Source organism: Natrix helvetica, assembly GCF_964273705.1.
Source record: "Natrix helvetica genome assembly, chromosome: 3".
In the NCBI taxonomy this organism is placed as follows: Eukaryota; Metazoa; Chordata; class Lepidosauria; order Squamata; family Natricidae; genus Natrix; species Natrix helvetica.
This window is the reverse complement of record NC_138549.1, coordinates 24,220,705-24,246,172: the sequence shown is the minus strand read 5'-3', so window position 1 is coordinate 24,246,172 and position 25,468 is coordinate 24,220,705. Positions and strand designations below refer to the sequence as shown.

At 40.4% G+C, this 25,468-nt stretch overlaps 1 protein-coding gene across 1 annotated transcript; it reads right to left on the bottom strand.

The window, feature by feature from the left end:
• Positions 1 to 231: 231 nt before the first annotated feature.
• On the bottom strand, positions 232 to 25,243 carry POGLUT2 (protein O-glucosyltransferase 2). Its single transcript, XM_081948741.1, has 10 exons — positions 23,848 to 25,243; positions 20,665 to 20,870; positions 17,994 to 18,199; positions 16,708 to 16,785; positions 13,561 to 13,733; positions 12,094 to 12,331; positions 10,201 to 10,410; positions 5,487 to 5,576; positions 2,858 to 2,962; positions 232 to 414 (listed from the first exon to the last, which is right to left on the bottom strand). The coding sequence occupies exons 1-10, from the start codon at positions 24,027 to 24,029 to the stop codon at positions 397 to 399; spliced, it is 1,506 nt and encodes a 501-aa protein (XP_081804867.1). The 5' UTR covers positions 24,030 to 25,243; the 3' UTR covers positions 232 to 396.
• Positions 25,244 to 25,468: the final 225 nt, after the last annotated feature.

Sequence of the window (25,468 nt, the reverse complement as noted above, 5' to 3'; positions counted from 1 at the left end):
AGTGTCTCCTGCTTTAGCAGGGGGTTGGACCACTAGCAGTCCATGGACCGGGAGTTGGGGACCCCTACTCTAAGTGACATCCGTAGAGTTTCACTATACTTTGAAATATTTTACCAAAAGAGATTTAAAAGGTGAGTTATTTATTATACTGTATGTTAGCTGTTTTGAAATAAATTTATAATTAATAGAAATTATGCTCATACTTTGTCTTCAAAAAAAAATGACTATACATTTATGGAAAGAATATTTATTTATTTAAAAAAAGAGCTTATAAAAAGCAAGGTTGTATTAATACTGCACAAAAAAGGACATCCAGATGTTTTCACTCTTAGTAACTTCTTACTCTCAGAAGGTGATTAGGTAAATATTTCCAGCCACGAGTTTTTCTCTGTCTCATCAGAGTTCTTCTTTGACCTGCAAGTAAGATGAAACTTATAACAAGCTTATAACCTTGAATTATTTAAATTGTGTTCTAGATACCTTATTCTGCTATGCCATTTCCCTTTGTAGTTAACACATATTTTCCAATAATGGATTTTGATGGCCTATGGTTCAGGGATGAAATCCAGCAGGTTCTGACAGGTTCTGGAGAACTAGTAGTGGAAATTTTGAGTAGTTTGGAGAACCGGTAGCGGAAACTTTGAGTAGTTCGGAGAACCGGCCAATGCCACCTCTGGCTGGCCCCAGAGTGGGGAGGGAATGGAGATTTTGCGGTATCCTTCCCCTGTCACGCCCACCAACCACATCCACCAAGCCACACCACATCCACCAAGCCACGCCCACAGAACCGGTAGTAACAAAGTTGAATTTCACCACTGCTATGGTCATTCCAAGTGTCTGGAATATGCTGCATTTTAATTTATCTAAATAGTGTGAGTGATCTGTTGAGAGTCAATGCTGTCTACAAGAGGATTTGGTGTTTCTGGAATAATTGGTATGGTGGCGCAGTACTGCAGGCTACTTCTGCTGACTGCCTGCTGCCTGCAATTTGGCACTTCAAATCTCACCCGGCTCAAGGTTGACTCATCCTTCCATCCTTCCGAGGTGGGTAAAATGAGGATCCAAATTGTTGGGGGCAATAGGCTGACTCTGTAAACCAGTTAGAGAGGGCTAATAGCACAAACACTTGGGAAGCAGTGGATCCTCTGTCCCTGAGGGTCTTTAAGGAGGGTCTGCTTGGACATCTTTGGGGATTTCTGCACTGGTCATTGAATTAGGCTAGATGATCTCTAGGCTCCATTACATTCTGTGATTCTGTGGTCTTCCCTGTTGTCTGTTCAGCTGTGAACCTATGAACAAGTAGCAACAACGATTTCCAAATCACCCTGAGCTTCAGTCTTCCCAATGCCAACTTCTACTTCTTCTCAGGTCACCTTCATGGTAAGAGTCTATATGAAAACAGTTCCGCCTTTCGATTTCTGATATGCTCTCTTTTACTTACAGCTTCCCCTTTAATCTAAGAAGGAAATATTGAAAAATATCGGCTTCTATTCAATCTGAAACTGTCTCCAAAGGAAGGAATGGATTCCTTGTAGGTAGTATCTGGGACATGCAAATATCAAGATGAGGAAAGAACCTAGAGTGCAATGCTTGTTCATAGGAATGAGAGTAGCTTTATGGGACCATAGCAATGTCCCCAAATGGTGCGCCTATATATTTGTTTGTTTTGTTTTTGTTTTATTGGATTTATATGCCGCCCTTCTCCCAAAGGACTCAGGGCGGCGTACAACATTAAAAAACACATATCACAAAAGTTAAAAGGAAATTAGATAAATATCCAAATATATATATATATATATCCAAAAAAACAAACCCAATTAATATGACAATAACATTTAAAATAGATCAGTGATGGTGAACCTTTTCGGCACTAAGTGCCCAAACCGGAAGACGCATGTATGTGTGCGCATGTGCACACACCTGAGCATCAGAAACCCGAAGACCAGCATGCCGGCACGCACATGCCTGTTTTTTGGGCGTTTTGTCTGTTTTTTGGGGGGCATTTTCAGGCCATTTTTCAGGCCAAAAACAGCCCCAAAACAGGCTGAAGATGCCCCCAAAATGGCCTGAAAATGGCCTCAAAAACAGCCTGGGAAATGCTCGGAAAAGGCCCAGAAAATAGCTTGAAAAACAGCCTGGTTTTTGGCTACTTTTCAGGCCATGCTCAGGGCGTTTTCCAGGGCTCTGGCGCCCATAAAGACTAGCTGGCTGGTGCGCACTGGAACTAGAAGAGCAGCTGGTGATGGCAAGTGTGCCCACAGAGAGGGCTCTGCCATAGGTTCGCCATCACAGGTATAGGTCTTATGCTGTGATATGTAAAGGCAATCCTTAGGACATTACAATTTTAAAAAAATAGGTTTTAGAAAAAAAATCTCCCTTCTGCAAAAGATATTTAGAAAAAAATACTGCAATTCCCCGTTTAAATTGCTTTTGTCTGTTTTTAATTTCAATACCCTCCACCTCATCTTAGAAATACAATTTAACTAAGGGAGTAATAGACATTTAAAGGAATGGATTTTTGACTCTAGTTGCAGCCTTGCATTTTGGAAAAAAAAAGTTTCAAATAAGCAAAGGATCAGATAACATAGTTTCTTCCTGTAGCATACTTTTAATTCTAGTTTTACTGAATAGGCAAGCCATTCCTCTCCTTGACCTGGCAGGTTTCGGCTGGTATCTTAAGATTTAGTTTAGATGTACTATAACCTTTCTTTCCTTCCCTCCTGGTACATGAAAAGCAATGAAAAACTCCATTTTGGCGCTGCAAGGTTTGTGTTACAAAGCTAACAGTGTTTTCATTAACCTCAGGTCAGGATACTCAACAACCAACTCCTAAAATATTAACGCGTAGATGCTATACCTTTGTTCGGTGGCAATTACAGGGGAAGAGGTCATCATCAGGCTGTGCCACTTTTTCCATGCCATCCCTCACTTTGGGATCACTCACTTGTAGTTTGGCATATTCCTAATGGGAAAAAAAATTAAAGAAGAATATGTTTTTTGCCTTGCTCCTTCAAACAACAACCCCTTGATGTTAAAGGGGGAGAAAAACCGCTCTTCAGTTCTACTTTCCATGCATTTGAAAGGATTAAGGAGTTTACAAGGGTCTAAAGCCTTCCAGATGCTTCCAGCATCTATTTCACTTGTCGGGATTCCAGAAAAGTCTCTCAGTATGGGCCCGGAATGTACCACACAAAACCTGGGGTGGTCCTTGAACAATATTGTGTACTGCTGTTCTAATGCGATAAATGGCTTGTACTGCTTTAGGAAATTTGGATTCTTTAAGATTCAATATCACACAACACTGTAAGGCAGTGGTGGGTTGCAGGTGGTACGCCACAGTACGGGCGTACCGGTGCCTTCCCGAAGCACCGGGTACCGTTCCGGTACGGCGCTCCGGAGGGCCCACCCACCCACCTCAGCTCCTTACCTGTATTTGAGCTCTTCGGCACTTCTGCGCACGGAGCACATGGTGCCTGCGCGCCGCTCCACTAAGTAGCTGGAGCATCGCGGAGGCTCACAGAGGCATTGCAAGAGGTAAGAATGCATGCATGCGCTGCGTGCTTTCATGTGGTGGACGCCAGGCCCCATTGCACCATACCAGTTGCAACGGGATCCGGAACCCACCGCTGCTGTAAGGTGACTTGCTAAAACATCATCACCTCTGTTAATGCACAATCTGTGTGAAGAGGCTCTCTAAAGTTCAGCTCTTTAATCTTTGCTGACGGTTGTTTTGAAGAACCCATCCTCTCTTTAGAAAGGGATCTGTAGAAGCTCAAATACATTCTTAGCAAACACTTACTTGAATTTAGGATGTCAAACTGGTGGCCCGCAGCCCAAATGTGTCATGTGCAAGCCTCGCCCACCCCAGCTCCGCAAAGAGGAAAAACGTCACGAAATGTCACGTGACGGCAATGTGATGCGGCGAGCGTCATAACCTTTCCAAGGTGCTCCCTTGCAGATTCTACCAGTGAAACTGTGACTAGTGTGTTTTTAAAAGTTTCCCAATAATTTAGACAGTCTGTGTTCAAGTCTAATGTAGCTGAATGCTTAACATTTTACAGCCATAAAATAAACCATGTTAGAGATAATAAATATGGGCTCAGAGAATATGGAAGTATTTGCATGTTATGGGAATGCGTAAATGAATTCAATTACCTAGCTCTTTATGAGTTGTAAAGTAGCCCTTAATGTAATGTACAGAGAGGGAAACCTGACCTACTACTTAAGATAGTTGTAATGATAAAAATGAGGAAGGAGAAAAGTAGATATATATTGTCTTTGCTCTTAGAACAGAATTTGGGGACTGATGGAATTAGTAAATGAAGGTCATCAAAGACATGGAGACCTCTTGGGAGTGCCCTACTCACAAAGACTTGTTGCCTTCACACAAGACCATTCAGTGAAAGTTATGACAACTAATTTCAAGGATGGAGAACATTTTTCACCCTCAGGTGACTCTACTTCTAGTGATAATATTCCTAGGATAGGCTGATAATCCATCATTCACAGATAAAAGAACAACACTTTTCTTAAAAGTATCTATTTGCTATTGAGGTCCAAATAACTCTTTCTGGAGTTCTACCAGGTTTTCCCCAAAATAAGACAGGGTCTTATTTTATTTTGACTCCCAAAATAAGCACTTGGCCTTATTTTTGGGGAAGTCTTATTATTTTTGAGGTGCAGTAGGCGGCAAGTGTGATCACCTCCTGGCTGCTGCTGTGTTGCAATATTTTCAGGGGGGGCTTATTTTCAGGGCAGGGCTTATTTTAGCGCATGCGCTCAAAAGCCCGATTGGGCTTATTATCCGGGGAGGTCTTATTTTCGGGAAAACAGGATACCTAACTATTGAGATACACTTAATGAATTAGTGGGGTCATTTAAAAAAGAAAGAAAGAAAATAAATAAAACTGTTAATCTGTTATTATTTTCCACTAGAAGTTTTCTAAAAAAAAAAAAATCAGTTCCAGAAGGATCAAATAAATATCTTCCTCTGAGCAATTTTTACTCTTTTAAATGTGACAGAGCCAAGAATCTATTTGTTTTGTAAGTCTAGGAGTGCTGATCCCATTAGTAGGAAAACGAACAGAAGAAGCCTAATATGCTTACTTGAAATAGTAAATAATGGAAGGGATCCAATATATTTCAGCAAAGGTTTTTCCCCTCAAATGAGTGTTACTGAAATTAACATTAAAACTGTAATGTTAATTCTTTTCCATCCGTTTTTACACACCTCGGCTTTCATATTTTTTTTTCCCATGTGTTATTTTTCATTCCCTGCTTTCAGAAATTACTGGGGATAGAAGAGGCTTCAGTTAGCTTATGCGGCTGGTCATTTCACTTTCTCGTAGAGAAATGGAACAACTAAAAACAAATGGCCCCCTAATTGTTAGCAAAATGAAGTACTGGTTTTTAAAGCTGGGGCCCATTGTTAATCCTCTATCTCAGCAGATTTCAGTGTAAGTTCAAGAAAGGAAGATGAAACTGACCTCAAATAGTTTGAAATAATAACAGAATATATTATCTCCCATGAGGGCGTTCCTTGCAAATTCTTGTCCGGCTTTTGCAATGTTCCTTGCCTACCAAGAGGAAAAATGGGGTGGGAAAGACAGATAGAGTAAATACTGAATTAATGTATTTTCATATTTAAACTTTAGCTTTCCTAAATTTCTCTTTCCACCCGTTCCTATCTACACATTAATCGGTTTCCAAGGAGCACAGCACAGATAAATCAAACTGGAAGAGCCCAGTGGTTAGAGTGCAGTACTGCAGGCTACTTCTGCTGATCACCCTCTGCCAGCAGTTTGGCAGATCGAATCTCACCAGGCTCAAGGTTGACTCAGCCTTCCATCCTTCCGAGGTGGGTAAAATGAGGACCCAGATTGTTGGGGGCAATAGGCTGACTCTGTAAGCCGCTTAGAAAGGGCTGTAAAAGCACTGTGAAGCGGTATATAAGTCTAAGTGCTATTGCTGTTCCTTAGCTAGCAGTAATGATAGCAATAGCGGAAAACACATATAGCTCAGAGTTGACCTATCATATTCTTGGTGTGCTCTGAGTTTGCTTCTCTTCTTGCAGGTAGTTCACAAAAATGCCATTTATAGGTAGTCCTTGACTTGCAACAATTCATTTAGTGACCGTTCAAAGTTACAACCTTCGCAGCATCCCCACGATCATTCAATCAACATTCAGATGCTTGGCAACGGCTTCGTACTTATGACCGTGGCTGTGTCCCAAGGTCACGTGATCAACTTTTGCGACTTTCTGACAAGCAAAGTCGAGGGGGAAGCCAGATTCACTTAACAACCAGGTTACTAATTTATCAACTGCAGGGATTCTCTTAACAACCATGGGCAAGAAAGGTTGTAAAATGGACCAAAACCCACTGAACAAATGTCTCACTTAACCACAGAAATTTGGGGCTCACTTGTGGCCGTAAGTCGAGGACTACCTGTAATTATTATCAGTGCCACCCAACGTCATACACTGAGATGGACGGCTATAAAAGTTGAACAAAACAAATAAATAACCAACCCACCCATCTAACATGGTTATGAAACATGAACAAGAAAACACCAGCAAGCTCACAGCACACAAGAAGACCACAATAATGATCCCAAACGAGAATTATGAATCAAAAACTAGATCCAGTTTTACATGACAAACTTCCTCAAATCAAGCTCAACTCATCTGACTTGATGCATGCGTCCATATGGTCTTCCTGGCAGCAGCCTAGTTTGATGCTGCCTTCTTTTAAGTAATGTTTTGACTCCCAGGCAAGCCTACAGCCCTGGTATTTCCTGGCTATCGTCCATCAAAATACTAACCAAATCTGATCTGCTTATTTCCAAAGCCCAGACTAAATCAGACAGATGCTGTCATCTGCTGAAATAAATATAAAGCAGTGATATCATTTCAAGTTTTAAAAAAAGGCTCCTTAGGCTTGATGTTCCAGAATAAACACACGGCATGGGATGAGGAGGAAAACTGGGCTCATGTTACAGAGTACCAAATTCAAAATACTTTCCAATCTTAAAGTGAGAATTCAGACAGTTCTTGCCATGCTAATGAATTAGTGCCTGGTACCTAATCACTCTGTTGGCTTGTTGGACACTGACCAAGGAACTTCATAGCAACCAATTATAAAAAAAAAAAAAACATATACCGTATTTTTCGGAGTATAAGACGCACCCATTTCCCTCAAAAAAGAGGCTGAAAAGCTGGGTGCGTCTAATACACTGAATACAGTATTTTTTGCCACACGAAACCCTGCCGTTCACCAAAATGGGCATGCATAGCTTTTAGGAGGCTTTCAGAGGGCTCCTGGGGGCTGGGGAGGGCAAAATGAGCAAAAAATAGACCGTTTTTTGCTCAATTTTGCCCCCCCCCCCAGTCACCAGGAGCACTCTATAAGCCTCCTAAAGGTTATCCATGCCCTTTTTTGACAAAAAAAACGGGTCCATTTTTGTGAAAAATGGGCCATTTTTTCCTCGTCCCCCCCCCCCGAGCACTCTACAAGCCTCCTAAAGGCTATTCATGCCCTTTTTGTGAAAATAAAAAACAAGCCTTTTTTTTGCGAAAAACAGGCCGTTTGTGGGAGGTTTACAGAGTGCAAAACCCTTTTTAAAAAAATTTGCCTCTTCAAAACCATGGTGCGTTGTTATACTCCGGTGCATCTTATACTCTGAAAAATACAGTAATAATGGCAATAATCAGATGGCAGAGGCTGAGTCAGTAAGACAAACATGTCATCGGGTCTGCAAAGGGTTCCAACCACCCTGGACTAAAAACCTGGGAGAAAAGCCAGGTCGTTCAGGCCCTCTGGGATACCATTAGGTATTTCAGTGGCAAACTTCATTTGAGAGGGAAAACACCACTATAGGAACCGTGGCGGTGCAGTAGTTAGAATGCAGTATTGCAGGCTAACTCTGCCCATAACCAGGAGTTCGATCTTGACTAGCTCAAGGCTGACTCAGCCTTCCATCCTTCCCAGGTCGGTAAAATGAGGACCCAGATGGTTGGCGGCAATATGCTGACATTGTAAACCGCTCAGAGAGTGCTATAAAGCAGAGTCCCCCAACCTTTCTGGGTTGGTGTCCCTTTACCCGTGCATCCATGCACACAAACAGGGCTGTGTGCGCGTAACACTTGCAGAGACGGTAGCACAATTGGGGGGGGGGGGGTTGTGCACATGTTCACGTTCACATACACTGGCAAGCCACTCACACAGTCCGGTGGCCAAGAGGCCATAGCCTGGTAGTAGGCTATGGGGACCTCTGCTGTAAAGCATTATGGAGCAGTACATAAGTGCTATTGCTATAGAGAAGGCATACATCCATATAACACATGGCATCGCATAGGCCTATCTATATAAGAAAGTTCATATCATAGTTAACCTATTTAAGATTTCTGTGTATCTAGAAAAATCATGGCCACTTTCTTAACTTTTCTGATTCACATTGTCAATATTATCACTCAAACTGTATAGCTCTTCAAGACAACCAGAGGGTATTAATTCAGTTAGAAGGTCACTTACAATTCCCTCCAAGTATTGCCATACAAAGCTTATAAACTACATTAAATATTGAAATAGATCTATACAATCTTAGATGAGTCGGGTAGTTCCCCAATGTATAAATCAGAGAAGTTAAAGCTTCCTTCCGGGAAGGACGAAGTCTTTAATATTGTTGATTATCATTCATCACCTCAGTTAATGGTAATGCCACATTTAAATTGATTTGGTTTCTTGTTGAAGCATGTGTGGTTGCATTTTATACTATATTTATATTGATTTTTGTGAGATGCGCACTATATAAACCAAATCAAATCCTCAGACAAGTTTCCTGGAAAGTCTTATGTACATTGGTCCAAGATTATTCAGTTTCAATTTTTGCGTTGCCTCATTTCCTTTTCAGTAATTGGTTTGTTGAAAACTTCTTTTTGTTGGGTAAGCTGCAGTGTATCTAGTTACTCTTCAGTTTTCCCCAAATTTGTTTGGAATATTTAAGGAATGGATTTGTTCTCTCTACTGTTGAAACATATCTGCTGCCATGTAAAATAAAAGTAATAATTATTTTCTCTTGTTCCTTTTGAATTTAGTAAGTCTACGTTTATCTGATTTATTATCTTTTTTCAAAACATTTTTCATGCTTTCAAATGTTTCCACTCTCCTGTAGATGTCATTCCATTAAATTCTGCAGTTCTTATGATTCTGTTTCTAGAATTGTGAGTAAGCTTTTCAAAATGAAGGCTGTCACTATTCCTAAAATAAGCTGCTCTACTGCCCTAATCCATACATGAAAATATTACTTGAAAAAATGGGTTTATCATTTCATATTTTTAGAAAAAATAAGTAGCGGAACTACTTTTAAGAACATCTTAGTTTAGATAACTTTCCAAACATATACCTACCGCATGTTACAACTGCCATAGAGAATCAAAATATCTATATTTCCTTCATTTGATGGGCGACCTCAGTTAGTAGAGACGTCTTCATTACAAAAGAATGATCTAGATCACGGGTATCAAACTCGATTTCATTGAGGGCTGCATCGGGGTTGTGTTTGACCTTGGGAGGCTGGGGTGAGCATGGCCGGGATGGGCATCGCCAGGTCGACGTCACTAGTGTTGGGGGCGCCTGTGGTGGGCTGAGAGCTCAGCCAGCGAAAATGGGCTCCCGAGTTTCATTTTTGCTTGCGATGGCTTCCTGCAACCCTCTACCAGTAAAAACAAAGCTCGGGAGGACGGCCCTCTTGAGCTCCGCTTTTGCAGGCAGAGGTAGCGTGGGCCGGATCTTCGCTGTTTCCAGGAAAGCCCCATGGGCCAGATCTAAGCATTCCGCAGGCCAGATCCAGCCCCTGGGCCTTGAGTTTGACACGCCTGATCTAGGTAAAGTAATTCTGAATAGTCAGATTCCTCTGAATCACCGTCTGTGCTTTGCATTCAGAAAAGGTCCTAGGGACAGCTAAACTGAGAAGGGAACAATTTCTGCCTCAAACCTCGGAAGGCACTGCCAGTCAAGATCAACAACAGTTTCTGTAATGCTCTCATGACAGTTTTCACTGGCAACTACTACAGGATAAACTAAATATAACCAACTTCCCCCTGTGCGAGTTAACACAGTAGTTTGGTATTTCATAATACCAAACGAAATAGATTTGTAGCATTGCAATCCACAGATTTTTATTAATGAAATTTATCTTTACCTCTTCGTCATGATCTTTCGCCCACTGGAGTTTTTCCATGAGATCACTCAGGTCATTCTTAAATGGAACAAAGTGCTTCCAAGGTTGTAATTCGTTATAAAAATGTTCATAGTAGATGGAATCCTGCTTCAACACTAAACTGTTTCCTGCCAGCAAGTAGGGCAGCCGATATGCAGCCACTGTGCCATCAATATTAATTTGGTATTTAGACTGCAAAATACAAACCACATACCATTAATCAAGATTTCATTTCACTGGAGGTTCTCACCAAAGCCACCCAAGAATTAAACTCTGGACCAATATTTATGAAATATCTGGGTAGAGGATATTCCACAGACAGAATCATTCCACTCATTATTTGTTTATCAAACTTCAAATTCCTACTGGGAGTATGGTAAATAAGGAATTTTAGCCAATTGTTGTTCTCTTTGGCACAGGGAGAAAAAACACATCCATAAGATTTAAGTTTTGCAATGGCACTTCAATTACATTTTAAGTCGGGGTAGTGAACATATGGGACTCGAAATGTTCAGCCCAGTGATGTGCGGTGAGGTTTATGGCTGGTGAGGCTGGTGACGTCATCAGGAAGGCGGGGAATGGGACCACGTGTGCTGGAGGCTCAGGCTGCCTCAGCCTCCAGCACACGTGATCCCATTCCCCGCCTTCCTGAGCATGCTCCGTTGGCTCGCGCTCCGCAGTCCTCGAAAGCGACTGGGGAACGACGAGAACCTTCCTGCCTCTGCTGGATTTCGTGCGCTCCTCGCGACTACAGTCGCGAGGAGCGCACGAAATCCAGCAGAGGCAGGAAGGTTCTCGTCGTTCCCCAGTCACTTTCATGCCTTCGTCATCCGGGAGCGCGCCCGGACGGATGTATATAATATTATAATATTATATATATATATATATATATATATATATATATAGTATATAATATTATATACTATTATTTCATGAAGAGAGGTGAGGCTCTGCCTCCCCTGCCTCCCCTGATCGCACGTCCCTAGTTCAGCCCCATTACTCATCCATTCTTGCCAGCAGAGCAATAAGTAGGGCTGATGGGAAGGAACGTGACACCTGAAAGGGTTGTAAGTTATTGAGCAAAGACAAGGTAGCTCTTGGTTTTAAAAATCCTGCCTTTATTAATAGCAATCAACTATGAAACCAAAGAAATCTGTATCTAAAGCATCAGTAATATAGCAAAGCATTTTTATCTCTGCCATTTACAGACCTCACAGAATATTTTATGTAGATGGGATAATTGAAGTGTGTGTGTGTTCGCATGCGCGCACACACATACACACACACACTTCACTTGTGAGCAACTCTGGGTGGCTTAAATCATCAATAAAAAAGCAGTATAAAACCATTAGAATGTTAAAACATTTAACACCTTGCGCATTAAAAATTAACAAAAAACTAGAAAAGGAAGGAAGCAACAGAAAGTCATTGACTTTAAGACTAGAACTGAGCCCAACTTTTGTTGCTAAGTGAAACAATTAAGTGAATTTTGCCCCATGTTACGACCTTTCTTGCCATAGCTCATAAGTGAATCATTACAGTTGTTAAACTGGTAATATGGTCGTTGAGCAAATAAATAGATACAGGGGTGAAATGAATCCGGTTCAGACCGGTTCGGCCAAACTGGTAGTTTAAAAAAAAAGTTGCTACCGGTTCAGGCGAACTGGTATTTCCGACGATCAACAGTGACATGCGATTTATATTAGCTAGAAAGCAGGATTTCCTAGCTTTCCTGGAAGATCCTGCGCATGCGCAAAGGTGGTTGCGAACTGGTAGCCAAGGTAAGTAGATTTCACCCCTGGATGGATGGATGGCTGGATGGATTGATAGACAGATAGACAGATAGACAGACAGACAGACAGACAATAAATGCACCTTGAAGAAATCAAAAAAGGAAATATGTTTCACAATTGGGCCGTAGAGGCTTTCATCATGCTTGAAAAAGAAGAAATTTGTAAAGGCCGCGTCGATGATTTCTGGGAACTTTCGGCTCATTTTCACAAGTTCAAGCCTCTCTTTTCTACTGTCACGACCCCTCCAGATTGCTGTGGTGTTTTTCTCTTCCCATGGCGGCCCAGTATTCGCTTGAACAGACATCATATCCAGGCTGACTCTTAGGGAGGAAAAAATGGGAAAACGTTAGTAAGAAGGGGAGTTCTGGGCATAAGTTTCAGGAAGATCTTACACCCAAAAAGAAGGTTTTGCCATGAACAGTTTTTCTCTTTCCCATCCTTAGTTGCTTATTAGGTAAAGGTAAAGGTTCCCCTTGCACATAAGTGCTAGTCGTTCCTGACTCTAGGGGGCGGTGCTCATCTTTGTTTCAAAGCCGAAAAGCCAGCACTATCCGAAGACTTTCTCCGTGGTCATGTGGCCAGCATGACTAAATGCCTAAGGTGCAAGGAACGCCGTTACCTTCCCACCAAAGGTGGTTCCTATTTTTTTATTTGCATTTTTACATGCTTTCAAACTGCTAGGTTGGCAGAAGCTGGGACAAATAACGGGAGCTCACTCTGTTACGTGGCACTAGGGATTCAAACTGCTGAACTGCTGACCTTTCTGATTGACAAGCTCAGCGTCTTAGCCACTGAGCCACCGCGTCCCCAGATGTTTATTACTGATAGGATTAAAGCAGGGATCCCCAACCCCTGGGCTGCGGCCCACAATGAGGCCTTGAACCTTTCAGAACCGGGTGGCAGAAGTGGTGGGCAACTGCACATGCACATCCCCACTTGCCTGAGCACTGGGCGACCACATGCGTGCAGGTATCCCCACTCGCATGAGTAGCGGGCGACCGCATGCATGCATGCTTACCCACCACCTGCACTCAGGACCATCTCCTCTCTACCTCCCCCTACTAGTCTGTAGAGTTGAAAAAGTGGGGGAACTCTGGACTAAAGACGAAATGCCTCATTCTGGATGACACCCAGGGGTGGGATCCTACCGGTTTAACAACCGGTTCACTGAGCGCTTCACATGCACAATTTACAGAGAAATCACATTACTGCTGGGGAGGAAAACAGTTGAAAACAGCTGGATTGCCACGGCTATTAGCTGGGGTTCAGAAAAGGGAATATAGGTGAGTACAGCGCAGAGGCGGGCAGGCCCAGCTGAAAGTCGGAGTGAACCGGTTCGCTCCAAACTAATAGTCGGAGCTACAGGTTCGCCTGAACCGGTACGAACCGCTAGAATCCCATCCCTTATGACACTTCAAGGAGAGACTTAATAGCAGAATAATTTAAATGTGTGAAATAAACTCTGTAGACATAGATTACAATAGAAACCAATCATGCTCAGCTAATAATAATTTTAATAACTTCCTATAAACAATAGAGACATTCTTACCGCCCCATTGTTTCTAACACAGAATCTGTCAGGTCGTATGTTGGCATTACGATATCTTTGGAATCATTAGATCCACACCAGGAGAATATGGGTTGGACATCCTGGGAAGATTTCTTTTTTTCCAATGGCCAATCTCCCAAATTCACAAAAAACTCTACATCTGGCATTTTCACCTAAGACACAATAAAAAAAACTTTATTTGTATATTAATATTTGTGATTATTTACTTATCGGTTGCTTATTCAGTTTCTCCTGATGGCAATCAAAAGATTCCTGAAAAGTTACCACCTCTTTAAATATGATTAATATAACTTTTTTATTTTATTTACCGGTATTTATTAATTTTTTATGCCTCCTATCTCCCTTGTAAGGTGACTCAGAGCAGCCAATTTTTCCTATATACTTGATTGTGGATTCTAGCCATTAAACAACATTTAAGAGGGCATAACTGGAACATTAAATAGCAGATACATTTTCTGTATGAAAGATGATTAGCATAGATGATTAGCATATATATTATGTAATGTTGGAATTCCTGAGCTTCACTTACCTTCTATAATTTTATGGCATGCATTTTTATTCATCTGACCCCCCAAAAATCAACATTTTGCATTTGTACATCGGTAATCAGTACACGGTATTTACTTTAAATGCTGTGTGTAAATTACACTTTGAATAGTGAAAACTTTGGTGCTTTCTGAATTTGGTTGCTTGCTTGTAGACAATTCATTACATAATTGTGCAAGCAAGTGTTCAGAAAGCCTCAAGAACCTCATGTTCAACTTTCAGCTACATATTTCTCTTCAATTGGAACTCTTAGGATAATACTGCGATGTAGGCCAGTATTATTATTCTCAACTTTATAGCTGAATGAAAATGACGACTTTCTTAAATCAATGCATTTGCTAAATCTGCATTTCCTCAACTGTTTTTGTCGGGGAGGGGGGATTATTAAGGCATTATTTACTATCTCTTTAACAAACACCAGAATATTTAATTCAAAGCCAAACAATTTATGAGTACCCTGCCATCTAGTGGTCTATAGTGCCAGCCTATAGTTTTCAGCAACTATGCGTCAACATTTCAAAGGTTTTTAAATAGGTTTCCTAAAGTCAAGTGGAATGCTTCGTTTCAAATTTGTAAAGTCCTTCAAAACTGCCTCCCAATCAAACAGGAAACAAGTTTTTGGACTCGTGCTGGTGTCTATCCTAAGGGAGCATCTGTCTCTATATGTAGTAGTAGTTTGTTACTAGTCTGTTCCCTACAAATATTCTGAATGGTATTGTGGGAGTTTCTACAAATCCTATATTCTTCTTTCACTGGTGAGATCCAAAACCCCTGGGCACAGCCCAGCAAGAACTCTGTACACAGTCTAGCATTGCCAGAATATACATATAGGTTCAATTTTAAGATCATTATTTACAGACACCTCACATCCTGGACATAAATTGTTTCAACTCCTACCTTCAAAACGACGCTATAGGGCACTGCACACCAGAACAACTAGACACAAGAACAATTTTCCCCCAAACACCATCACTCTGCTAAGCAAATAATTCCCTCAACACTGTCAAACTATTTACTAAGTCTACACTATTAGTCTTCCCATCGTTCCTATCACCCATCTCCTTCCACTTATGACTGTATGACTGTAACTTTGTTGCTTGTATTCTTACGATATTAACTGATTGTTTCCTAATATGATTCAACTGCTTATTTGTACCCTATGACTAGCATTAAGTGTTGTACCTTATGATTCTTGACATATGTACTGTATCTTTTCTTTTATGTACACTGAGAGCATATGCACCAAGACAAATTCTTTATATGTCTAATCACACTTGGCCAATAAAGAATTCTGTTCTGTTCTATTATGCAAATTGCCATTCACATAATGTGCAAACTTCCAAAAGTTCCCACTTGTGCAAACTTCCAAAAATTCCCACTTTCTTCCAGAGGACTAAGTAAAACCCCCAAACCACCAAAATAATGTCATGCTTTTTTTCAATGTGTCCATTGAAAGGGTTACATATTCAATACACATACACACAAACACAGGGCTCTTTTATTTCCATAAAGCTGCCTTAATTAGATAAAGAAGGATAGAACTTATTGCCATCAAGTCAATGTTGATTATTTGGATAACAATGGATAATTCAATGTGGCAGGCCGACAAACAGCTATCAAAATTATTCCTTTGGTAACAGGGGAAAGGACATTATTTTTCAGAACTGAGGTGAGCAGTGGACTTCGACAGCAGAATTAATTGGCTAGTGGGTATTTTCTGCCATCTAAATATGCCCATTTAGTGTCCTGCTGCCACAATACACCTGAAGATGATCAAAGCAGCATCTTTCATTGTCAGCCATTGAGTCATGGAAGTACAGTTGGGCTTTGGGGCAAATAACTCTTTAGGCAACGTTAACGTGGACTTTGAAGACTTAGGAAATAGAAAGGATGATTCTGCAAGTGTATGACAAGCATTTTGTTACTAAATTTCTCTCTATATAAATGGCTGTGTATCAGGGGTGGCTTCCGGACGGCTTTACTGCTTGTGCGTCTGATGGATGCGCGCATGCATAGCTCAATTAAAATTGTTCTGTTCATGCACAGAACTTAAAAACAAGATGGTGGTGCCAACGGCGCCGACTAGAGAACTGGTTCAGGGGCCTGGCAGGCCTGGATCGCTGCCAGTTCCAGCAACCCACGCTGCCATACCACTACTGGTTTGGCCAAACTGGGCCAGACTGGTAGGAACCCACCTCTGCTGTGTATGTGTGTGTGTATATGTTCCAGCATACCTCTGGAATGCTTTAAACAATTTCAACCAAACTTGGTACACAGATGACTTACTCTCTACAAAAAAATACTGTGGGGGTAAGACACCCCTAATACTCCGGGGTTGTGTGTTCTTTTAAGATACATCCTGTTGTGCCTTAAAATGGCTTCTACTGTACAGTGCAGAGGAGTTGCCATGGTAATGGCTTCACAGTACTCAACAAGGCGGCTCCCTCTGGTAAGGGGAAAATCCAACATTATGTTTATTCCAGACATTTTCCCCCTATGAAGAAATGCCGGGTTATCAGCTAGTACTAAATAAAAAATAAAAATAAAAAGATTTATAACATAGTTAAAGCATATACTCACTTTTCTTGTCAAAGAAAGTAAAATAGCATCCATGAAAATTCTGAAGCCAACATGTTCACCATGGGTCTTTATATAAATCTAAAGTAATTCAAGAATCACAAATTAGGGATTTTTTTTTCTTTTCCAAAACAATATTAGGCTCATTTCCATTCTCTTACTTCCCCAAAACAAAACAAAAAAAGACAAACAAGTTCACTTTCTGTAGCCGGATTGTAAAGCTCTTTATTAGAATTATTGTTTATCCTTACCAAATTGCTATTTTTTTTTACAATAGGCATGGAGCATAATTCTTATTATCCTCAGCAAGAATGACTATGTTGGTTGGGGTGATAAGATATTATCATGTTACCCCATAGGATTAGACAGGATTCAGTCATCAAGGAATAAAACTAGTTCCATATTCCCCGGAAGTTTAAGTAACTTCTATTATTCTTATTATAATGCCTTTAACTTAGAAAAATTCTTCAGTTCATGACCAATATATTGCATGCGCTCCATAATTGCTTAATATTTATTGTAGCAAGCTGTAGTGATATCAAATGACTAAGTGATGCAGAAACCAATGGTAGAGAGGTATAGGAGTAACAAGGGGTGGCGTTCAAAAGTTCCAGTAACGGGTTCGCTGCCCCACTGCTGGGTCAGCGTAGCCATGGTGGGTGTTTTCTAGTTGGCCTCCTGCACCACGGCAGTGGGGGGGGGGCGTTTTTTGCCCTCCCCAGGCTCCAGAGTCTTTCTTCAAGCCTCTGGGAGGGCAAAAACTGCTGCCCCCAGACTCTAGAGGCCGGAAATGGCCTGTTTCTGGACTTCCAGTAGGGCCGTTTTTCACCTCCCAGGCTCCGGAAGCCAGAAACAACTCCGTGTCTGGATTTCCGGAACCTCTGGTAGGCCCATTTTTCGCCCTCCCCGAGCCTCCGCGTGGGCCCTGCACTTACCTTGCATGATGAATGGGCCTCATGGAGACTCCTGGGAGGGGCAGGGTGGGAAGGGCAGGGCGGGCAGTGCTAGCCAAGGGTGGCATTGGGGGGAGGGTTGTTCGCCAAACCAGGCAGAATTCTAGCTAGAGAATCGCCCAAACTCATGCAAACCCCCAGCAGCCCATCCCTGGGAGTAACTATTTCAGTGCAAAATCTCTATAGTACAGAGGTAAAATTGACTTTGCGTTCTGTTCATCTCCCAGCTTCCTTGAATCCAGAGAAACTACTTTCCCTTCATTCTCAGAGCTTCTTCTAAGACGTTTACTTGCAGGACAGTCATTGTCTATTGTGGCACTATAGCACAGGGTGTACCTTGTTGTCTTTGATGGTATAATGGCACAGACTTTGCCTCTGTCCAAACCGTTGTGGAATTTCTTTGGCAATTTTATCTGGATCGATGGCGGGAAAATGTGCCAAATCTCTCTGAATCTGCTGAATGGCTTCAGGACAGCTCATCATCTCCAGCCAAGCACTCCCATCTTCCTGAGGGCAGTCACAGTTTTCATGGTAAACAGGTCCTGTGCACAATACAGGTGCTTTAAAGTTATATCATGCATTTTGTCTTGGCTAACTTCAGAAGGATTCTCCTTTCTGAACGGATGTGGGGCTTCTGTGATTAAGCAAAATAACTGTATGTTACATAACTGCTCAAGCAAAGACCCCGATTGTGTTTTGTGTTTCTTTTCCCCCCAAGTTTTTTATTTTTTACAAATATATCAAATCAATGCATGAACAGAGTGGCACTTGGGTGTCATACATTCTAACACAAATAAAACTAATAAAGTTAATCATAATTGTTACATTCAATCAACTTATATATCTCTAATAATGATACCCATTTATATTAGGTTGCAATCTGACATTATTCAATTATTCCATGTTTTATCTTGGTATTACTTTTATTTTATTATATAATATAAAGGTGTTTACACTAATATTCTCCCTTCTCTTCTTTCTATCACTTATTCTAGCTTTTAATCATGTCACTTTTTATTAAAAGGCTTTTCCTTTCTATCCTAGCTAACTTCTAAGCATGTCACCTACCTAAAAAAGAAAAGAAAGAGAGAGAAAAGGAAAAGCAAATCAGAACAACAAAAAAGAGAAATCATCTATCCATCGTCTTTTGCCCGCTTCAATACTTTAATTGCTCTGCTTTTTTTTTGACTTGCCTCCCACATTCCTCGAGACCCCAATTGTGTTTTCATTTGGACTTCCACATCTGGGCTCAATCTACAGGTAATCCTTGGTTTACAACAATTCACTTAGTAACTGCTCAAAGTTACAACAGCATTGAAAAAAATGTGTCCTAAGTCTGTTTTTCAGAGTTACAACTTTGCAGCATCCTCATGGTTCTGTGATCAAAATTCAGATGCTTGGGAACTGGTTCATATTTATGACGGTTGCAGTGTCCCGGGGTCACATGATCCCCCTTTGCGACTTTCTGACAAGCAAAGCCAAGGGGGAATCCAGATTCACTTAACAACTAACTAACTAACTGGATTATTAATTTATCAACTGCAGTGATTCACTGAACAACTGTGGCAAGAAATGTTGTAAAATGGGGCAAAATTCACCTTTAGTATGAAATATATTAATATTCCAAATTAATTTAGACTTTTTATCCTGAAATGAGACAAAAAATAAGCTCTATCTAGATAGTGGCACATCTGCCTATTTATTTATTCAATTATTCTTTCATTGTAAACAATGATTGGTCAATATCTTGCCAGGTGCCTTAAAATATAATTTGTTATAGATCATCAAAATAATGAAAAAGAGAAATGTAAACATGTTAAGAGAGACAGAGAGCGCTAGGAATTTTGCCAACAGTTCCGCCAATGATCTCAGGCATTACTATATCTTATATTGCCATTATTTTATTCACTTTATTTCAATTATGCGACTAGATTTTTCATGTACACATTGTGTACAATACTGCAAAAAGTTCCAAACTTTTTGTGCATTGCAGCAGAACAAGTCATCCTTGGGAGAGACATTAAGAGAATAAGTGGCCAAAAACTCAGGAGATTACCAAATCTAACAAGATTTTGGCATTCCTGCCCTAAGCTCACAACATTTCACATGGAAATTCCAAAATCTCCAAGATTTGGCTATATGGCAAGATTTGGAGCTGTATTTGTTATTGCTAGATTGAAATACATTGTGGGTAAGACTCACCGTGGCCAACTCGCCACAGCCAATGCGCTGCAGCCGACTCACGTCACGGCCACCTCATCATGTCCGAATTCACCACAGGACAACTTGCCATGGGACAAGAGTTACACTAATATCGAAGAAATAGCAGAATAGAATTATTAAAGAAAGGATGCCAAAGGAGGGGCATATCATGAAATATAACAAAAATTAAAATATGCTTAAAATTATTTTAAATAATTGTATTGAATAATTGAATTGTCCCGCAGCAAGTTGTCCCATGGAAAATTGGCCACCGGGAGTTCTCCCACATTGAGTTGGCCGCGATGAGCAATCCCATTCCGCAGTGAATGTCGATACTGGCAAAAACATAATCCATGGTCATATGACCACAGAACACTACCAGCAATCGTAAATGCAGACTAGTTGCTGGTTGTCTGAAATGTGATTATGTAATTGCAGAAAGGAGATTCAAAACCAGCTCACATGAACTTTTTGGGGGATCCACTGTCATTTCAAACAGTCACTAAGTGACTGGTAGTAAGTTGACTACATGTTAGTAGTAATGAAGACTACCTGTATTCCTTTCTGCTCTTTCCTTTGTTCATTCATAAAAATTAATACTTCTGCATTTTCAATAGCTCTCAAGATGTAGATTTACTCTCATCCTCTCTTGGGATAGAAATTGGTTGGGGAAAAGGAAGATTAAAAGAAAATATTGATTCTAAACAAGACTAACTGAACTGCAGGGCGTTCGTGCATCCTTGTGCAGAAGGTTGCACTTTTAAAAATAATTTGGTTTCAAGCTAGTATGGCACCATTTCTTTACCTTTTAAAATATAAGGAGATTCGGCAACCTGTTTGTTTTTTGCCCACACTTCAATTCTCAGTTTTTTGTAGCTTGCGTACATTCTGTATCGCACAATAAAGGAACCATCTTTCCTGTCCAATACTTGCACTCCCACTCGTGTAAATTGCTCATCGGGTGCTGTGATCTTCACCTGAAATGCTTTTTCTCCAGGGGAGGTGGTAAATCTATCCAAGGGATAAAAACAAGACAATTATGGAGGGGGGGAAAACTAAGATTTTTTTTTAACAGGTTCATTTCCACGCGTGGAAGGATTTCAGAATTCTTACCAAAAAAATGAGCCTGATATATACTTTTTTCCATTCAGGAACTTTTTGATGCAGTTTCCATAGTAGCTAGAAATGATGCGAGATCTAGTCTTAACCATCCAAAAGATGCCAGGTTAGAGAAGGCTAATCTACCATATTAAAATGAATCACACTAGCTATAAAACTTTTTTAAAAATCAAGGAATTATCTTCTATATTAACTGCTCATCAAGTTATTCCTGCATCAGAATGTCACTGATAACCCAATGTTAATGGAGACTTCAGGAGCCCTGAAGCCACTTAAATTACACATTGCAAGAAAAGACTAGTAAATTAGCAATCTGACTTTGTAGTTGAACTTCCTGATAATCTTTAAAAATTATTTCTTAGAAATTTCATTTCCCCAGAAATTCAGGTGGTGATATCCTGGGGCTACATTTCTGATATAGAAATCAAATACCTTAAAACTGCAGAATGAGCAGAGATACCATGGTTTCACCAACATAACTTAATCCAGATATGTGAACCTCAACTACTAAAGGGCCATGTCACCTGGGCAATTGTAAGTTTTGAAATCCACACATTAGTAGGCACTCGGGTGGACAAACACAGCTCTAAAGCTTCTGTAAGCCTAAAGCCTTTATAAAGAGATTAAATCCATAGTCTAAAATTATTTTCACTGTTGGATCCAGGCCTGAATAATATAACTGAAAATAGATTATCAACGTTTTGAAGATAACCTAAGATGCTTTCCCTCCTATATAAAATGAATATTCATTTCATATTGCTCATTGGCCTAGTGAATAATATCATTATGACATTAAATGTTACACATAAATCCAAAGGGCTATGTAAGTTATATGTGGGATAGGATTCTTAAAGATTGTGTACAATTGCTTAGTTTCATATTAGACCTTGGGAATGTCCCTGGTTTTGTTGTTTCAAGGAAAACCCTAGAATCCTACCTTTCTTGATATCGCAAAAGTTGCCAGTCATTTCCAAGGTCTTCTACAGGTAGTTCTTGACTTACAACAGTTCATTTAATGACCATTCAGAGTTACAACAGCACTGAAAAATGTGATTTATGATTGTTTTTCATAATTACGACCTTTGTAGCATTCCCCATGATCATATGATCAAAATTCAGATGCTTGGCAACTGGTTCATATTTATGGCCTTTGGTGCATCCCAGAATTTTGTGATCTCCTTTTGTGACCTTCTAACAAGCAAAGTCGATGGGGAAGCCAGATTCACTTAACAACCAGGTTACTAACTTATCAACTGCAGTGATTCACTTAACAACTCTTGCGAGAGAAGTTGTGAAATGGGACAAAACCCACTTTAACAAATGTCTAATTTAACAACAGAATATTTTGGCTCAATTGTCATTGAGGACTACCTGTACTCAGAAACACACTGTCTGTGAAACTAAATGGATGCATACCACCATCATGATAATATATAGGCCTTTTCTTTTATCAGTTTAACTAATTCCCCTTTAAAGCCCCAGAACCAAGAAGTTCATAACTTCAGGAAGTCTATTTCAGAAGCTGCATCTATCTTTATAGATCTAGGAGAACGTAGAAGAGTTCCATTATCAAGTACAATGCTAAACTACATTGTTTCAGCAATGCATTGGGTTTTTTCCTGAAAAGTTTTTCTCACCCATAATTTCATACAAAAAATTCCCTCCAGTATCTGATTTTTTAAAAAAGCATTAGTATTCGAACCACATATAAAGTTGGGATTCTCTGGAAAGACAATAGATTGTATAAGAGTATATTCCCATCACTAACAACATTTAAATGATTAAAAACAGCAATGTTTCTAACAATTAAGCAATTAAAGTTTATTTCAATGATCTACATTTAGGATAGAGATCAGAAATAAGAAGAATTCCAAATATTTTCTCAAAGTTGGGGGGGGAGGATATTGAAGACATCATGAAATCTAACAAACATCTGTGAAGCTACAAAATTATTATTTTAAGAACATAACAAATGAGATTCTGTGGAATGGAAGGATGCATGCACACAAACATACATGCAAAATTATGCCGTCCGATGAAACTATAGAAATAGGCCTTTGAAAGTGGACTTCCATACGGAGGTGTATGGAAAATTATAGCCATTCTCTTGGGGGATTAGCTGAATTGCCTTATGGCAAAATGGGAGGCAAACAAATTAAAATAAAATATTTAAAGTGTTTGCAGTATGGAGCAAGCTTGTTGCAATAAAGGAAAAGCATCTTACTATTGTCTCCACGATTTCCTATTCCTAAATTAGGACACCTATCAGGATCATCTCATTCCTTGCATTTTAGGTACCACAGGTAGTCCTCGACATTCAACAGGTCATTTAGTGGCCATTAAAAATTACAACGGCACTGAAAAATACGTGACTTTTTCAGTTACAATCTTTGCAGCATCCCCATGATCATGTGATCAAAATTCAGTTGCTAGGCAACTGGTTCATACTTCTGACTGTTGCAGGGTACCAGGGTCATGTGATCCCCTTTTGCTAACCCACGGACAAACAATGGGGAAGCCAGATTCACTTAACAACCAGGTTACTAACTTATCCAACTGCAGTGACTCCCTTAACCACGGTGGCAAGAAAGCTTGCAAAAGGGAGCACAATTCACTTAACAAATGTCTCACTTAACAACAGAAAAGTTGGGTTCAATTGTGGTCGTAAGCCGAGGACTACCTTTATATGAGTAACTACACAAACATAGAAGCTGGAGGGAAGTAAACAGATCTACAGTGGTTAAGCTACAAAGGTAGTTGTCACTTGCAGGTCTATGTGGAATCATATTAACCCTGAATTATTTTACAGACTCTTTCTCTATATCTCCCCCTAATTTGAAAAACTGTTATCTGGAGAAACTGTGCTTACCTTTTCCCTTCAGTGTCCACAGCCTGGATATAAAAATACCGAGCAGGAAGAACAACTCCTGCTCTCAGTCCAGGTCCCCATAGTAAACTTCTTTCCGGACTTAGCTGGGATCCATAAAGTGATTCACATACTACAGAGATTGTCCCCAGAGCTAAAAAGCAAGTCAACCAAATGCTAAACATTTACAGGATTTCCTTTTTAAGAAACAAAGCAAACCAAATGCCAGGCGAAGGAGCGGCTTAGCCAGACGTCTTGCTTTGTTGGGTTAAAAAACGAGCAGAAGTATGCACTATGTGGTTCTCTCTAAATATTTCCTCAGCCGCACATCATTTCCTGATGCTTTGTTAAATGCACGCTCCAATCCTTCCAGGCGTCCTTTGAAAAATTCCTAGCCAATAATTTCAGCTTCTTTTAAAAATCTAGAAGGGAAGGTCTGGTTTTGCTCTGGATCATTTAGGAGAAAAAGAGGAGGGGGAGGAGGGAAATGAACAAAAGCTGTATCCTAATTCCTTTGTTTTTTATCTGTGCAGCCTTTCACTCTTTTTTCTTCAGTAACATCTTACAATCACTGCCAAGCCCAAAGGGGTGGAGAAGGGAAAGGAATAGCATCATTGGCCCAAGAAAACTTCTTCCGAATGAAAAATCACATGGGAGCCACTTCCCAGGTTCATCAGTAATGCTGGGAATTGTAGTCCAATGGGATCCGGAAATTGGGAACAGTTTATAGGCAGAAAAACTGATGGAATGTAGGAAAATCAGATTTTTTAAAAAGCACTTTAAATATGCCATGTAGCATCTTCCTGCTTAAAAGCTCCCAATTGTCAGCACTGTAAGAGATGTTAGGGAGAATCCCATGTTGATTTAGTTTATTATCTATAGTATATAAAATCACAAGGGCAGAGACACAAGGCCCCACATGCTTGACGTAATTTGCGTTTTAAATTAAAAGCATATTTGCAAGATCTTATGAAAGACTACCGTGTTTGCATCTTACCACCAAGAGTTGTGTATTGCTTGCAGGTTAGGAAACATGGCGTTCACCAGATTGATGGGCATCTTTAAAAAGGAATATAATGGTTTAAACAAACTTATTACAATCCGGATTCCGCTATAACCCTATCCTGATTTGGGAGCACTGAATTAGCTATTTCTCAAGCAGCCACAAAGACGATCGTGCTAAAAAAAACGGTGTAAAGTGCATCTAAATATCTTTAAACTGATCCCCCCCCCTAGACAATAGTGCAGCATCGGGAAATTCAATTGCATTCATATGCAGTATTGATTAACAAAATTTCAACACCGCTCCAAAACAAAACGATTCTTGCATTCCGGCTTCCTGCAGTGACCGGTTACCTCTCCCACCCGAGAAGCACCGATCCTCATTCGAGGAAAAAGAGAGGCGGGAACGTTAAAGGGATCTCCAACCTTGGCCAGTTTTAAGACTTGTGGACTTCAACTCCCAGAATTCCTCAGCCAGATATGTTGGCTGAGGAATTCTGGGAGTTGAAGTCCACAAACTTTAAAGTGACCGAGGTTTGGAGAAAGGCACAAATACACGCGCGCGCGCGCGCGCGCATTACGTATGGACCCCCCCTTTTCCCGCAAGCCAATCGGGCTCCGT